General features: G+C 32.0%; 1 protein-coding gene across 2 annotated transcripts; it reads right to left on the bottom strand.

The window, feature by feature from the left end:
• Nucleotides 1–13374: 13374 nt before the first annotated feature.
• LOC142610524 (putative E3 ubiquitin-protein ligase RHC1A) lies at nucleotides 13375–17252 on the bottom strand. Of its 2 annotated transcripts, none has more exons than XM_075782338.1 (2): nucleotides 17117–17252; nucleotides 13375–14689 (listed from the first exon to the last, which is right to left on the bottom strand). In XM_075782338.1, the coding sequence occupies exon 2, from the start codon at nucleotides 14589–14591 to the stop codon at nucleotides 13653–13655; it is 939 nt and encodes a 312-aa protein (XP_075638453.1). In that variant the 5' UTR covers nucleotides 14592–14689; nucleotides 17117–17252; the 3' UTR covers nucleotides 13375–13652. The 2 variants fall into 2 exon arrangements, with proteins under 2 accessions (XP_075638453.1, XP_075638454.1); XM_075782339.1 differs by having other exon boundaries at nucleotides 13375–14685; nucleotides 17117–17243.
• Nucleotides 17253–19147: the final 1895 nt, after the last annotated feature.

Raw genomic sequence — 19147 nt, 5'->3', positions numbered from 1 at the left:
TTGGTTCGTGATTCTTTATAATCATTGGGTCAAGGTCAACTTATACTTTTGGTTCGCGTTTCGATTATAAACGTTGGGTCAGGGTCTTTATCAAAAATCTGAATTTTAGCTTTCTTGGGCAAGTATTCCAATATTTTTGTTGGGTCTCAAAGCGTGTCGATTGAGGTTCGCATCATTTGGTATTAAATATTCCAATATTTTTGTTAGGTCTCAAAGCGTGTCGATTGAGGTTCGCATCATCTAGCCTTAGCTAAACAAGAGCTATCTACTCTCCTCTCTAAAGGCCTTATAGAACCCACAACCTCTCTGTGAGTGTGTGAAGCTTTTTATGTCAACAAGCATGCTGAACAAGTCAGAGGAAAACTCAGATTGGTAATCAATTATTAGGATCTTAATCATTTTCTTGCAGATGACAAGTTCCCTTTGTCAAATAAAAGTGCTCTCTTCCAGCATCTTTCAAATGCAAGAGTATTCTTAAAATTTGATCTTAAAGCAGGATTTTGGCAATTAGGAATCCATCTAGAAGAAATGTACAAGACAACATTTTGTATTCAAGATCATCATTACCAATGGACAGTTATGCCCTTTGGCCTCAAAAATGCCCCATGTCAATTCCAAAAAGCAATGGTAACGTTGTTCCAAGCACTCTTGGCCAATGCATTAATTTATGTAGATGATATCCTCCTGTTCTCCAAAGATGCAGAATCCCATGAAAAGTTTCTCACTGAATTTTACAATTTAGTGAATTCCCAAGGGATAATACTTTCAAAAAAGAAAATGATTATTGGACAATCTTCTATAGATTTTCTAGGAGTAAGCATTTCAGATGGAAAATATACTTTGCAGCCTCACATAGCTGTCTCTCTTGGCAAATTTCCAGATAAGCTCACAAGTACCAAGTAGATACAAAAGTTTCTTGAAATTGTTAATTACATGTTCGACTTCATTCTAAAGGTTTCCAAATATAGGAACTGTTTAGCTCAACTCTTGAAGAAGACCCCTCTAGAATGGAATTCTATCCACACAGAAGCAGTTCAACAATTAAAAAGATTAGCAGAAAAGCTTCCCTTGCTACAAATTCCATGAATAGGCAAACAAATTTTGTAAACAGATGCAAGTGACAAGTATTGGGCATCAGCTCTTTTTGAAGAGGTTAATGGAAAAAGAAACATTTGTGGATATAAAAGTGGTGCATTCAAGACTTCAAAACTTCATTACCACTCCACTTTCAAGGAGATCCTCGTAGTAAAACATGGAATTGAAAAATTCCAGTTCCACCTTCTTAGGCATAAATTTCTAGTAGGGATGGACATGTCTTCCTTTCCAAAAATACTTCAGTTCAAAAGAAAAATGCTTCCACATCCTCAGTTACTCAGATGGTCAAATTGGTTTTTACAATGGTTTTTCCAAGTAAAGCACATTAAAGGAAAAGATAACCTGATCACTGATTATATTTCTAGAAAGCCTCCAGCTATTAACACCTCAATTTTTCCTCCACCTCTGTGTGTATATCCTATTACTGATCCATCCTTATGCTCAGGCTCTTCCTCTGTAGCCCTTGATGATATCCTTAATATGATAGAAAACCTTCCTCTAGATATAAAAGACCAAATAAAGACCTTGACTCTTGAAGCCAGATCCAAAAGAATCATTAGAGTTATCCATAATTACCTTAAAAAGCACCAAAGCCAGTTCCTTGCCATTTATCCTAACGTAGACCAACCATGGAAAACCCTTTTTCTTTTTAGGTAACCAATTGGATGGTCGTACATTATCTCTACACGTGGTATTTACCCAATAAGTATTGTTTGTATCTTCATTTTGAACTAGAATTTTATAGTTTTATTTTCCCTCATGAAAATAGATATTTTCGAAAATTCTGATATGAAATCCTAAAAAATGATGCTCATAATGGAAATTGGAAAAAGTATCCCATCACAGTACATCCAAGATTTGGTCACAAGATTACTACAGGATGTTTAATTGCTAAGCTCAATTCCAAAAATGATATCTGAGTAGAAGGAATCTTTCATCCATCAGAGATGCATTGGGTCACTAACCAACATGGCAAACTCCTTTCACACATGGACACTTCTTGGGTATCCTGTTACCAGGCTCTCATAAGGGCAGAATCCCTTAATAAGGAAATCTTATCCAAAATAATATCAACTGATCCAGAAGTTTGTAGACAATAGTGGCCACATGAAGATCATTGGGAAATGCCCAATCCTCTTATTGGCTACGATGATCCCTACTACCATAACCATGATTTAGATGTAGATGCTGATGTGGACGAAGAATGGTACCAAGGAAGAAATGGATGGGACCAAACAAAATGTCTATCAAAGTGTCTTATGTCTGATGTAAAAACCTTGTTAAATATAATAGTATCAGTTAATTTGTTGTATCAGTTAGTATATTGTTAAGCAAGTATATAAGGTTACAGAACAAGATACAACAAACTAACTGATATTATTATATTCAACAGGGTTTTTACATTAGACATAAGACACTCTGATAGAAAGTTTGATAGAGGCTTTCTCTTCTCTCTTGCCTCTTCAGAGTTACAAGGACTCAATTTATAGACCATGAAGCTTAGGGACTATGTATATTATGCTTTTTAGAAGATAGTAGGGGCCTAAGTCATGAATTGACAAGTGGCGAAGGGAGTTAGGGCCTGGCTGGAGACTGATCTTCTTCTGGATAGACTTCTGCAAGGGCAATAATTGTGCCTGTCAGGAAGGATAAGGTTAAATTGCATCAGGATATTTCTAGGACTTTTTTTTTTAAGTGTTAAAGTTGTTTAGTCCCATCCATCTCTTGGTACCATTCTTCGTCCATGTCTGTATTAACATCTGGATCATAGTTATGGTAATAGGGATCATCGTAGTCAATAAGAGGATTGGGCATTTCCCAATGATCTTCGAGTGGCCACTGTTGTCTACAAACTTCTGGATCAGTTGGCACTATTTCGGATAAGATTCCCTTATTAAGGGATTCTGCCTTTGTGAGAGCCTGGTAACAGGATACCTAAGAAGTGTCAATGTGTGAATGGAGTGTGCCATCTGGGTTAGTGATCCAATGCATCTCTGATGGATGAAAGATTCCTTCTGCCTGGATATCATTTTTGGAATTGAGCTTAGCAATTAATCTTGTAGTAATCTTGTGACCAAATCTTGGATGTACTGTGATGAGATGCTTTTTCCAATCTCCATTATGAGCATCATTTTTTAGGATTTCATACCAGAATTTTCGGAAATATCTATTTCCATGAGGGAAAATAAAACTGTAAAATTCTAGTTCAAAATGAAGACACAAATAATACTCATTGAGTAAATACCACATGTAGAGACAATGTATGACTATCCAATTGGTTACCCAAAAAGCAAAAAGGGTTTTCCATGGTTGGTCCACGTCAAGATATATGGCGAGGAAGTGGCTTTGGTGCTCTTTAAGGTAATTATGGAGGACTCTAATGATTCTTTTGGATTTGGATTCAAGAGTCAAGATCTTTATTTGGTCTTTTATATCTGGGGGAAGGTTTTCTATCATATTAAGGATATCATCAGGGGTTGCTGAGGAAGAGCCTGAGGATGAGGATGAGGATGGATTAGTAATAAGATATACACACAGGGGTGGAGGAACAATTGTGGTGTTAATAGCTGGAGGCTTTCTAGAAATATAATCAGTGATCAGATTATCTTTTCCTTTAATGTGCTTAACTTGGAAAGACCATTGTGAAACCAATTTGACCATCTAAGTAACTGAGGATGTGGAAGCATTTTTCTTTTGAACTGAAGCATTTTTGGAAAGGAAGACATGTCCATCTCTACTAGAAAATTATGCCCAAGAAGGTGGGACTAGAATTTTTCAATTCCATGTTTTACTGCAAGGATCTCCTTGAATACACCACTTTTACATCCACAAATGTTTCTTTTTCGATTAACCTCTTCAAAAAGAGCTGCGGCCCACTACTCGTCACTTGCATCTGTCTGTAAAATTCGTTTGCTTGTTCTTGGAATCTGGGGGGGGGGGGGGAAGCTTTTCTGCTAATCTTTTTAATTGTTGAACTACTTCGGTGTGGACAGAATTCCACTCTGGAGGGGTCTGATGCACTTATGCAGAAATCATTTCATAAGCTTTGAGCTGGATTCTTACTTAAATCACATACATACAATGTATCTCACGGACTACAACATACACATATCCAATATTTATATATATGCAGTCAAAATTTTGTAAACCACCATTTTCCGAAAGGCTTGCATTGCATGAAATATTTTGAGCATTTTATTGGGGGAGTGGTAACAATCGTATCACATGTCATTAGTGTGAAATTGGGCAGTAAATCTTGGCCATTGGTCACATGTGTGTCATGATTTTTAAATTAGTCAATAATAGTGGTTAAAGTTAAACTATAATTCAAGGTTCAAGGAGGTGTACAGTAACATTTGGAAAGAGAGGAGGCTATATATATATATGATAATCCTTCTAAGCATAAGGAGGTATTTTGATATCTACCATTTTCTCAAACTTCTATTTAAAAGATAATAAGGATATTTAGAGTCGTAAAGAAGCCGAGCTTAATTGAGTATTAAAAGTTCAAATTTGTTGATTTGGTTTTTTTTTTTCCGAATATGAGCCGAGCTTGAGCTCGATCATCGCCAAAAAATAACTTATGTTTAAGCGTAGCTCATTTTCTTGTCGAGCAAGCTCGAGCCTGTTCACGATCAACTTAATTAACTTATTCTTTTCATATATATTGTGAAACAATGACTAAAATTTTTTTATCTCTTTACAATTTTATATAATTTTACTACTAATAAATTGTTTATATCACAATAAACTACAAATAATAATTTAATAACATATGAACCTATTGACAAACTTATACAATATAATTTCAAGTCTATATAAATATATTTTTAGACTAAATATATACATAAAAATATAATAATATATATAGTTAAATTGAGTTCTCATGTTCACGATCTTGTTCACAAACACATTATTATGTTTGAGCTTGACTTATTTAATAATTAAGCCTAAACTTAAGGCTTGAACTTGACTTAAAAAAAAAAAAAGAGGAACATGGATAAATTTTTTCTCTAACTGAGCTTGAGCTGTTCATAAACAACTTGGTTCATTATAGTGCTAAGGATATTTGATATTTGCTTTGGGTAACAAATTGTAATCAGTCGTTGTTATTCATTTAATTGCCTTTTGCTCAGTTTCCTAACCTTTCAAAAACAAAAGTCAAAAGCATTGCTGATTACAACAAAACAAAATAAACTAATACTATTAATTTTTCAAGGTTTCTAACCGGCATCGTGATCATTTTTAATTTTTTTTTCTTGAATAAGAAAATTTTATTAAAACAAGAACAAAAGAAAGGGAAATGATCTAACCAACTCTACCCTTCTCCAAAAGAGTGGAAGATAGAGATGGGAACAAAAACAAAACCCTCACACTTACAAAATTCTATTATTTCTTAATTACAAACAATTTTTTTTTTTTTTTGCAAAAAAAACACACACACACACACACATATATATATAAGGAAGGGAGATGAGATAAAAGAATACACTCACATACCAACACCAAAAATGCATGCGACAGTTAGTGTCGCGGAGCAAGTGATAAACCCCTTCTCAATATCACACCTTACCGATGTGAGACTACTCAACAATACTGAGTATCTTTTTTTTTTTTTTTTGATAAACACACATACACACACACTCACACACATATATATAGGATAAGAGAAATGAGATAAGAGAATACACTCACACGCTAACACCAAAACTGCATACGGCAGTTAGTAGTGTAAATCATGGCTAAATTAGAATTCTAGTTTCTTGGAATAGTGTTAAATAAATAAATATTGATTATTGAGTCTCTATCTTCTCATGCAGTCCAAAATCTTAATGGATTTATGTTCTTCACAGTTAAATATATATATATATATATATATATATATATATATATCAATTTTATTATCGATATTATCATGGCTAAATTCATAAGCACAAGTCTTAAATTCAGTTTTAAATATATTAAAATTTGAATCATTGTGAAATTTCAAAAACTTAAGAGCGATATAGAAGTCATTGTGATTGTAATGTAAAATCTCCAAGTTAACTAAGGGAGCATCTTCATTATAAGGTATTATACTAATCATATTAGATGTCCCTCTTTACCCAGTTGTAGAGACACATTAGGACAATATGGGTCATGAATCTATATATATCCAAAAGCTAAAGTGTAGCATTCACTGTTGCTACGCTCATATTGAGCCACATCAGCGACCACATCATCTACATATTTTCCATTTCTCTCCATCACTTCCAACCATTATTTCTCCCCTTTTACCTATTCAATTCTCCACTACTCTCAACCTTAATGTCACTCTTCATCTATCTCTTCCTCTTCCTTTTATTTTTACTTTTCTTATCTCCTTTCTGTTATTATAAATATGGCATTCTCTTTCACATTCTATACATATTTTCTCACATGAAAAATGTTATTACTCTCTCTCTTTCTCATGTTTTTATTTTTGTGTGAATTTTTTTTTTTTTTTTTTTGGTATCTCTACTTTATATTGATCTATTTATGTATTTTTTAGAATTTTACTTTGGGTTGTAATTTGGTTTTGTATTTTTAAGTTATTATCTTTTTTATCTTATTCTAAGATTGTTAAATGTTATTCTATTGCCTATAAATATAGTTTACAAGAATATAATGTTATTCTATTATATATCATGGCTTGGATAATTTGGTGTTTGACTTATAACTATATATATTTTTAATTTTAATACTTCTTTTTCTCATTTTATTTTCTATTTCTCTCTCGAAAAAGGTGATTATTCTCTCTCTCTCTCTCTCTCTCTCTCTCTCTCTCTCTACACACAAACACGCACATATATATATATATATATATATATAATATTTATTCTTTTTGCAACATTACTTTAAGTTGATGAATCATTGTATTTTTTATATAATATTATTGGTTAATACGATTTGGTAGTGTGTTTGATTTTTTAAGTTTTTTGTCACAAGTCTTCTCTCTCCCTCTTTTAGCTTCTGTTTGATTTTTTTTTTTTTGTGGACATAATACTTAGTTATTTTGGAAGTGAGATTTTGAATTTATGTCAAAATACAATTTTGGCTATGTATTTAAATGTGTCTATCAACTATTAAAACTAAATTGTCCAAGATGAATATGTATAAACAATATTTTTATTTTTATTTTTCATTAATTTATTATTTAGTTATAACATTAAAATTAAAGTAAATGAAAATGTAAAGTTAAAACTACCTAAGATGAATTTATAAAGCCAATATAGTTATATATTTAATATTTTCAAAAAAATTAAAAGTAAAAAATAAATAATAAAAAGAATAATGATGTGGCCAATGATGTAACGAATGAGAATGCTCAACAAGAGCAGAGCAACAAAAATGCGATATGAAGATCCAGTTAAAGACAATTAAATCTTAATAAATAAAAGTGTATGCAGTAAAAAAAAAATATAGATCATGTTCTCTTTATGTCGTTATACATATTATTTTCTTTCATTTCAATAGGTGAAATGTTCAATTTTAGACATAAAGTCTACTTTTCTTTCCTACATATTATTTTAAATATTAAATTTATAATATAGTATAGTTTCTTAGGAATGGTTAAGAAATATGCAGTTCCAATCTCATGTATCTATATTAATAAACAAAATTCGATCAATAGTTTGAAGCTACTCCTATGATAAGAAAAATTATAAATATAATAATATCTTTTTAAGACAACAAAAATTCTGAATAATATATGTGAAACTCAAACAGTTTAGTTGTATACAAAAAATAAATCCAAATAATAAAATGATGATATATTTTTTGAGATAGATAAATGAAAAAAAAAAATAGAAATTGTTTGAGTTTTTGGGAGAACAAATTATTTTCCTCAAAATTTAGAGAACAAATTATATATTATACCATAATTAAAATAAAATTATCTATTCCCACGCATCACGTGAGTTTGCGACTAGTTTAAATAATATCACAAGTGCACATGCTTATACATATGAAACGTCAAATAAGTTGTTCATGGTTATGGCCTACAAATCACAATTAAAATTTATATATCTAATAATTTAATTTCTATAAATTAATTGGATATTTATAAAATTATATGAATTAATTTGATATTTATAAAATTAAACTATGTAGTTATCTTCAAATTCATTGGAAGAACAAAAGAAGGGTTTTTATTTGTGGTAGATGCTAAAGTAATTAATAATCTACTACAAAAGGGTTACACATTATCGTGACAATTAATATATATATATATATATATATATATATATATATATTTTAGAGAGAGTTTTAACCTATGGCGTCCACTTCTAAAAATAGTTCTTTATAATCAGACCAAGACACTAATCAGTTTTTGGTGTAGATGGAGATTGAACTCCAGATTTTTTATTCAACCATCAGAGATTTTACTAGTTGAGCTAGCTGGAACCCACTTGTGACAATGAATATGATTGGTGACACATAAATTTATAAGACTTATATTATAAAATTTGTAATATTCATAATATTACTCTTTCTTTGATTCTTACACTTTATGAGTCATAATTTAAATAAAGTGCGTAAGTCATAATTAATTAAAAATAAGTTAAAGATATCAATTTTTTGTGTCAATCATCACACGAGTTTATTTAATAACTATACTCTTTGTAGTGTAAGTAGTGGGTAGTAAAGTATTGAATTTGTATTTTAAATTGTTGTTGCAGTAATTTCCTCTTACACCACTATACATACAAAGTCAAGAAACCTATAATTAGACTGACTGACATCTCCTAGTGTTTTCAATGCCGACATTCATTTCGGGGTTCAAATCTCCCTCCTCATAGTAACTATCTAATTTTTGTTCATACAAAGGGAAAAAAAAAAAATCATTTTGCTCTTTATTCAATCTCTCAAAGATAAATTTGTGGCCCTGCCCTGCCATTGTCTAAACCAATATTTTTAAATTTTAGAGGAATTTTTTTTTTTTTAAGAAACAATTTTAGAGTAACTTACGAAGACAGTAGCACTTCTCATTTATGCAATATGCAGGATATGCCTCTTCGTTTCCGCACGCAAATAAACATTCTTCAAATTCTTTCATATAAGGTTCATAATTCCTGCATCTCCCTTTGTATCTTTTGCTTTGTTGAAGAGGAGAGTCATGTGTGCGTTCTACAATATAAAGATTGAAGAATATTAGACACAGATATAGAAAGAGAGCAATTGTACCTTTCAAGCTATGAAAGTTAGAATTGCTATTCATAATGAGAATTCTAGTTTCTTAGGCTCTTTTGAATATACACCACTGTAAGTTTTTTTAAGATCTTCACCCCCCTCATCCTGTGTGAGTGTTAAAAATATTTAGTATTCTCAACAAAAAAAAAAATTCCTAGTTTCTTTGGATGGTGTTTAGAGAAATCATACCTTCAACTTCTAAAGTAGTCTAGCTCCTTATTTATATTTCTTTTTCTTTCAATTATCATAATAAGTGAAAATTATGTTCAATATTCTCATTATTTAATTTTCGCAAGTAGCATTTGTAATGGTAAAACTAACATGAGTAAAATTCAAATTTAAATACTCTATTTTTTTTTCTTTTTGCAATTAATATTGTAGTGTATGCACTTAATAGTTCAAATCACCAGTGAAATACATAAATTCCTCAAAAGTGTTTAAAATAAGAATCCTTGTGAATGTAATGAAAATTAGTGCAATTCCAATCACAATAAGAATACATAATTTATTAATAAATAATGAGAAAACTTTTGACGATATACCCTACCCAATAACATTATGACTATTTTTTGCTCAATAGATTCCAAATTAGGAATTATTTTGAATGGCTAAACTTGTGTAAAACAACAATAATAGCAGCAATTAATAACAAAAAAACAACAATAACAACAACAAAAACAAAACGTTGGTTTTAAATTTGTGCACTTACTTCCATCAGCAGGAAAGGTGAAAAATGAAAATAAAGAGAAATAGAAAAATACAAAGAAATTGAGTAATTTTAGCCATGACCATCCTTGCTTGTGCCAAATAGAATAGCAAAATGAGGTATTTATAACATAAGGAGCTTTCTTTCTGCCTTAGTTAATGTTAAAGCTATGTTGTGAATGGGCTACAAACCGTGGGATTTCCCAATCGTTTTTTTATGCGTTTTCCAATCCTTTCTAAGCTCATTGATAATTTTATATTCCAAAGATGGAACTGGATTTAATCATATAAAACATTAATCACAACTTTTTATACACCATTTAAGCTAGCTACCATATCAAAACTAAATGACTCCAAAATGCTTCTTCCTTTCCCCCTTGTTTTTCAAATCAAAATGATGTACGTCAACTTCTATTCTTTATTATGAAAAAAATTGGTGTCTCGCAAAGTTAAATCTGACCAGGCCATATATAGTAAAAAAAAAAAAAATCATATTAGAAGAATAATTTCCTTTAAAAACTGAAATAATAGTACAATAATGATATCATCTGACGATAAAATTTCATTTCCAATGTTTAAAAAAAAAAGCCGTTAATACAACTTAGTTGTAAGGGTGTAGATTTTTGATAAGCGTTATAACTTGTAAGGGTGTAGATTATTAATACTAGATTTTGAACCAATCCCTTAGCAAAGAGTACGTGTTTCGAGGACGATGTTTTGTAGAATTTTCTAAGTGTGCTTAGACACATAAGGTTGAATTAACTTTTAATAGCCATGGGTTAAGAGGCTAGCTAGTCATCCATCCTAAAAAGCTAGCTAGTCATCCATCCTAAGGTGACCAAAGACCAATAAAAGACCTAAGCTTAAGTTTGAACTTAAGGATTTAAAATCAAGGAATTTGAAGAACAATTGTTACGATGGGTAACTTGATATAAATTTAACAACATCTGATGATTTGAGTTTTTGAAGATTTTACAAAATTCAAACACTTATGATACTATGGATTTGAAATAACATCTTACACTAAAGTATTTCAAATCCAAATATTAGTAAAGTTTAAACTCATTAATAGATATATATTTTTTTTTAAATGATAAATTACAAACTACACCCATAATTTACATCTTGAAATTTCAAAATTTAGATTTTACCCCCTAAAATTCTATTTCGTTTGCATTAGCAATCCCTTCATTCTTATTTTCCATTAAGCGGCACATAAACTTGCCACATATGTTTAGTTTAGCCTGAATAATTAAATAATTAAAATGACATGACATAATAAAACTGACATGTCATTATTTTATTGGATGAACTATACACACGTGGTAAGCTTATGTGGCACTTAACTGAATACGTGGATGGAGGGGTTGTTAATGCAAACAATATAGAACTTCAGAGGGAAAAATTAAAATTTTGAAACTTTAGAGTGTTAAATCCAGTTACCCCTAAACTACAAGGGTTTAGTTTGCAATTTAGCTCTAAAAAATGTCATTTCAACTCTGTTCAAGTTATTTAAATTAAAATTATTCTCTCTCTCTCTCTCTCTCTCTCTCTCTCTCTCTCTCTCTCTCTCTCTCTCTCTCTCTCTCTCTCTCTCTCTCTCTCTCTCTCTCTCTCTCTCTCTCTCTCTCTCTCTCTCTCTCTCTCTCAACCACCATAAAACCCCTTTCTCTCAACCCAACTCCATCACATACAACCCACTACTCCGCCATGAACCCAACTTCAACTTTAACCACCAATCACCACCAAACCCAATCACCAGAAAAACCCACCTTCAAGTACCAAACTAAGGTTATCAAGATAGGGATCCTACGTAGGATCATGAGAGGTAGGTGCGATCATGGATTGTAGAATCGGATCGTAGATCGTAAGATCCTAACTATTTTCATATTTAAAGCAAAAAAAAAAAAAAACATTGATAGTGATTTTGTACGTTGAATAATCATGTAAATTATGAATTCATCCATAAAAAAACAAAGATTTGCATTATATGATGTAATTTGTATACCATTCATTGCTACGTTTATACTAACGAAACAAATATATTTAAGAGTTGACCCAATGTATTTAAAAAGTTCAATAAATGTTTAATTAGCAACCAAGTATCAAAATATTTATCAACACATATGAAAAATATTTTCCAAGTTCTAAGTTCCAAGTTTAAAATTCAAAATAAGTTAGGAAATGGAAACTAGCTAACTACAATATAAAATCCAAAAGTAAGATGAATATTAAAGTGAAATGAACAGTTAATCATTCGCATTCTAGGGTTCTTATAACCACCGTCCTAATCATCATTCATTTCATCATCTAGGTAGACATTGTATATTTGTATATTAAAACTGCAAAAAAAATCAAGATACAGCTTCACACTTAACTATTCAAGTTATACCACTCAACAACAATTACAGAGCATGCTAAAAAAAATCAATCAATATAGAAATACAAACATAATTAATAAAAAAATTATATATAAAAAGACATTTTAGTAATATCAGAACACACATTGGTATACTAATTAAACAAATCTAACAACATTATAGCTTAAAAGGCAGCAAAGCCAACATCAAATTCTTTATTTAAAAATGATAAAACATTCATTCAATTTGATTACAAGTGAACTAGAAACTAGAAAACATTTGCCTACGTTAACATAATTTTATAAAATAAAAAAATAAAAAAAAACAAAACAAAACAAAAAAAGTCATACCATCACAAAATGGAAAAAATGAAACCCTTAAAAGTTTCATCAAAATAAATAAAAAAATAAAAAAAAAATTATCCCATAAAAAAACCAAAAATTTATGTTTTGATAGGATCTCATACGATCCTAATCCTATACGATCCTAGAATTTTTATGATCCTACAATTTTTATAATCCTATTGCAATTCTAAATATTTTGGTGGAGTAAGATCGTAAAATCATGTGATCCTACGATCTCAATCGCGATTTTGACAACCATGCACCAAACCCACTAATTACCGGCTAGTAGCCCCCATTGATACCCATCTACCACCATTGCTAAACAAATCTCTGCATGAGAGAGAGAGAGAAGAAATATACAAATTAAATTTAGTGTTGGCAATGAACAATGCTCATTAAGTCGGGCGGTACTATGTTCTTTTGCAACTTTTTTCGGTCTTTTGTTTAGCATTGGTTAATCCAAACTTTTGCTAGGTTTAGCCTTTAGCGAGCCTCCTGTGAATGCTAATAAATACCCAGGAGGCTTTTGGCTTAATGCGCGTGGTCTCCGCACGAGAATAACTTGAATTCAAAGAATCAAAATCTCCCTTTCCCAAGCTGACAAATAAATCAGGAATAAGTGAAAAGCTCTCACCAACACAAGCAATCGCAGCGTCAAAAACACTAAAGAGGCTCAGGACAGGTAATTCACAAAAGAAGAGTCATTTACATAAAAAGCAGCAAGTTACAAAACATAACAAAAAATTAAAAAAAGAGCTTAATTCACCATCAAGCACACACACTCAGTCTGGTAGACTTTAAGCTCTAAAACCACTTTCAATTCAAGCAACTCCTTTTTTTCCTCCCTTATGTTGGTCCAATCCAAGCAACTTGTTTAGCAAGCTGGACCCGATAATCTTAATCACAATGGCAATAATACAATTATACAGACCATGTGCTAATAATCAAAAGGCCATCCTGAGTAACCCATCTCGTTTTCATGAATAGTCGGAGAGCTGCTTCCAGCGGAAGCAGCTCCATTATGATTAGAGCTAGAAGTAGATGAGCGGAATGGCCACAAATAGGAGAAAGGGTTCCTTCTTCCTTGAGTCTCCCTATTATTTTCCCTTCCATCAGCATTACTGCTATAGTTGTTGCTTCTACTTCGACTATTTGAGCTACGGCCACTACTCGATCCTTGTGGTGGCAGTTCTTGGCGGCATACAGGGCATGAGTTGTGCTGAACGAGCCATGGGACAATACAATCTGTGTGATACATATGATTACATGGCATTTGCCTTGCTTCAGACCCCATCTCAAATTTATCTTTGCAAACAGGACAGTGTGAATCGGAACGAAGATGCCTCTGTGTGATCTTAATAGTTGGCATTGCATCAATGGAAGATCTAGATGCTGGGGGAGGGCCTCGCCGATCATTAGCTGAAAGCTGTTCAAACAGCTCTTCCAGTCCAGGACCTATGAAATAATCACCAGCATTACCCCGTGTAAGACCAATCCCTGGAGTTCCATTGAAAAGAGCTTCAACTCCACCATTTCCAGACAACCTAATAGGAATTTGGCCACCAAAGATCAGCAAAGGACCTAAACCAGGAGCATGTTCCGGAACTGCATCTGATCTTGCCCTGATATCATGTCCCCGGCTTCTGTCTGCCAATCGCTGCCTCATAAAAGCAGAGAAAGCTTCCATAAGCCCCAACCTCCTATCGCGATCTTCATCAATGTCCAGTCCAAATAAATCAAATGGGCTGACACGCATCATATCATCAAGTTCTTGAACAAATCCTCCATTACAGCTGGGGCAGGCTGCATCTCGTCCGCGCAGTCGAACTGGCCGGTTGCAGCGGTAACACCAATGGGTGTTTCTGCCACTTGACATCTTTTCCTCACCCTCTCCCCTCGCAAAGTTGCGAAGACCAAACCCAAAACTTGTCCCTGGAGCTCCTCAAACCTTTAACTATTATCTGAACATACTGTCTAAGTTTGCAATAAAAATTAGATATAACATAAGCTTTTGAAACATGGTAGTTATAAAGAAACTAAAGCATATAAACAGGAAATTTGAATTTTAGTATCACAGCCTCATCTCCACTAATAAGTAAATGTAAAACAAAAAATTTCATAAGATATGATGCTAATTAATTTGTCTAGACCATATCTTTGATCATTCCATATTCCTTCAAGCAAGCCCCACCCCCACCTTTATAAAAATAAAAAAGAAAAAGGAAAGCACAAAATAAAAAGAGGAAAGTCCTATTTATAAAGTAAAAAAAAAATTAAAAAAAAAACGCGAGAGAGAGAGAGAGAGAGAGAGGAAAGTCCACTAGTTACCCTTATCAAATCAGAATTTATGAGTACAGCAATAAAACAAGGAATAAAGGAAAGGAAAATCAAATATGCCCAAAAACATGAACCACAAACAATAGCAGAGTAATGCTCATATTGAAGATTGAAAACACAGCCAAACTTTAAGAGAAAACAAGCATTAAATGATCTAATACTACATGAACCCATAAAATATGAGGTAAAAGAAAAACAAAAGCCGCATAAAGAGACAAATAATACAAACCAACAACAGAATGACAGAATCAAATCTTATGTCAAAATCTATACGCACACAAATTGACCCATAATAGCAGATGGGGCTATATTTAACTTCAAATGCAACAGGTTCATTCCATACAAATAGTTGCTCAAAACTTTCTATTCTTTTGAGAAGATATTGTTGTGTGCATGATCATGCTCAAACTAGTCAACATCCACCGATGATTGTATAAATTCATTCTCTTTTTTACTCGCCTAATGTTATTCTTTGATTGGTGAAGTATGAATAAGGCCTACCCCAACGCTTGAGGGAACTATACAATTATCTATATACTACTACACAAAGGAAGTTGTGAGCTCAAAACTTTAGCAGTCACCATACCATATGTATGACTTTAAGCAAATCAATTGTCATTTATAGTTCGTAGCTAGGTTAATTATAATGCTTCTAAATGATATTCAATCCAATTAATACTACTGCTCTGGTTTCCACTTGCTTTGTAATCGTCATTCATTATTAATTAAAGAACAAAGCCCTTCAGGTTTAAAACACTTTTTTTGGTAAATAAAAATATTTATTCATATGAAAAAACTGTGTACATTGGCTAGCTTTCTTTAGCTCATGTTTTTATTTTTATTTTTCTTTTGTACTCTCTATGCCTTTTCAGTACACACCCTGTGTATTGGGATTTCATTTTTCTTAATTTAATGAGTTTATTAACCTATTAAAAAAAGAGTGTAGCCCAAGTACACAGGGTATACTATGGGTACATCAAATCAAAGCCTAGCACAATGATTAATCAAATCTAAGAGGGTGGGAAAAAAAAAAAACTGAGCCTAGTCCTACCGTCAACTAATACAAAGATTTAAAAAACAACAGTTTTAGATCTATAATAGTTCGTTCACACCCCTCAAAACCTCCAAGCATTCTGACAGTAATTCTCTTCATGTACAAGTATCATATGCCCCATGCTCATTTACTAGCACGGCACGCTAGCAGATTCTAAATGAACAAAGGGATCCATCAGCCATCATCACAATCGATAGATTGAAATGAATAAAAACCATTAAACCCAAATCCAGTTACTAAAAATAGCAGCAATTACCCCCATTTTCCCAAAAGAAAATGCCCCAGTGCTATGTGGTACAAATTCGAAGCATTCAACTTACCAAAAGCTTCCGAATAAAAGAATATACTACTATACTAGTCGTTGAAACAAATGCTCGACTAAAGACTAAACTACAAAAAGGCAACCTATGATTCTACATCAAAATTCAAACAACAGAAAAGTGGCAAATCCCCAATATTTATGCTTTATTTGTTAAATTTTTTCAAGGCCAACAACAAAAACTTAAAATACCCAGATCCATTCCAGAATATCCAATTAATTTCTACTTATGATCAAAGTAACAGAAACAGTTACCCAGTTTGAAAGATCTAATGCAGCACTTTCAACCACCAACAAAAATCACATATCTGAGAAAAACACAAATAACCCTTTGTTTGGTTGCTAAGAAAAACAAATGAAAATCTATAAACAGAGTAATTTTTTACTATTCTAGGTTCCCAATTGACCTCAGATTAATCCAACGGGTCAAGTCAAGCTTAACTAAGTATAAAAAAAACATATATAATTTCTTTTTCTTTTTTAAAGGTAATTTCTAAGATCCCAGCTAGTAAAAAAAATCCGGGCATTACAAAACCCTGATATTTTGATTTTTGAGTATAGATTATCACGTTTTCTCGGCAACCAAACAGAAATGAAACTTGTTTTTATTTTTTTTCAAATTTGATTTATATAATTTGAAGCATAGTGTTGAAATTGTGAAAAGTGTTGAAGTGATTAGAAAGATGTGTACCTTTGGGAGATCGAAAGTGCAGCGAATGGATCGATCGAAGGGTTTTTGCGATGAGAGAGAGAGTGTGTGTGTGTTGATGAAAACCCTAATAGCTTGACTGATTGAGATTTGAGAGTGTGGAATTTGGGTTTTTTTTTTTTATATCCGGAAGGAATCAATTTTATCTTAAATTACACGTGGCAAATACTGAGCCATCTGCGTCTCTTTATGTCTTTTTCTCACTCACACTCACACCCACTCGGGTCTAAATCTTCAGTCCCACTTTTTCTACTTCACTTTATACTTCATCAATAAAAATTTATTACGTATTCACCTAAGTAATTAAATACTATCTTTATTGACTTATTAATACTACCATTATTAATTAATAATAATATTTAATTAATTAAATGAACACGTAATAAGTTTTTATGGGTAGAATATAAAATGATGCAAGAAAAGTGGGGCAAAATATTTGGATTAACTCATCACTACACTAGTATACTGTGTGACTGTGTCTTCGTTCAGTGTCAAGGGTGGTTAATTAGGTGAATACCAAATACAATTTAACGTCGGCAAGAATTGTGTAGCTGCTCAACAACTAGTTGACATTTGCCATTTCATGAGACTCAGGAATTGCAATGAAACCGTCTTGTCCTGTGTCAATTTTCTCCGCCCACTGTTATAATTTATTATTTTATAATCCCCATTCCATTAATATAAATATTTAAAATTATAAATAAATTTATCACATTTAAATAATATTATTTTATTTGGAGTGTTTATAATAACATCACAGTAAAAACAAATTTGTTTTAGTATTTATGTATTTAAAATTTAAAATACTTAATAATACAAATCAATTTTTTTTTTTTTAATACAAGATAGAAATTTTACTTTTGCATAATCTAAGTGTATATATATATGTACTTTCTAGAGACTTAAACTTCAGTCCTTACTTCTCACACTCCACAAATATTTATATTTGTAGAGTAACTATCGCATCAAAGGTAATACAAATTAATCTTTAACGCTAATACTCTAATACATAATAACATAATCCAAACTCCTAATGCAAAAAAAAAAAAAAAAAAACACACACACAGACACACACACACACTACCTAGTTTTTCAACAATAATTTTTACCTTCTTCCACCATAATTTTGCTGTCCCTACTCCACCACCTCTATGGAGTGGGGAAAACTTAATTAGGTGGGGTGGCCAAGGTATAAAGCAGGATAGGGCAAAATTGTCATCCACATCCATGATATCCATGGTTCAAATTTCACCTTCAATAGTAACTATCAAATTATCACAAATATTTGATGTCATTTTCGCCTTATTTTTTTGTTGAAGGATTTTTTTTTCCCTCTTCTGGGATTTACGCATCAAGTCTTAAAAAAAAAAAATGAGCACCTCCTACATTAAGCTCAATAATTCATAAAAAAAAAAGGTAAAAAACATTATTTAAATATAATTTTTTTTTTATATTCATATTTGTCACTTCTCTATCTCTTTTATCCATCCAACCATTTGACATAATTATACAACTCATAATAATCTCTCTCTCTCTCTCCGATGCATTTAAATCAGCTAAGATGGAGGATGGTGGTCGGTGGGTTTGAGTGGTGAGTGATGGTGGTTGGATCATGATTTAGGGAAAATGTTTTGAAATTGAATTGTTGTTTGGGTAGGATGCTCCCATATTTTGGTGAGTCTTTGATGTTTAGGCTCCCAAGCTATGGTGGCAATTTGTGGTGGGTGATAGTGGAGGTGGGTCACAATTCGAGTTCTTGGCTAGGTCGCTAGATTTGCAAGGTGGTGGTTGAATTTGGATATGAGATGGTGTTTGAGAAAATTGTGATGTTTGATGATGTGTGATTTGGTTGTGCGATTGTGCAATGGTGCATGTATGATTGTGCAAAAAATGGTGAATTGATTTGTCTTAAGAGGTGATGAAAACATTTTGGATGATTTGTGTTGATGAACAGCAAATTGTTCTGTGAAAAAATTTTAGACAATCTATGTTGATGAACAATGAAAATTTTTT

Source organism: Castanea sativa, chromosome 9 (assembly GCF_040712315.1).
Source record: "Castanea sativa cultivar Marrone di Chiusa Pesio chromosome 9, ASM4071231v1".
NCBI lineage: Eukaryota > Viridiplantae > Streptophyta > Magnoliopsida > Fagales > Fagaceae > Castanea > Castanea sativa.
The sequence above is the reverse complement of the archived record's forward strand: the minus strand, read 5'-3'. Positions and strand labels throughout refer to the sequence as shown.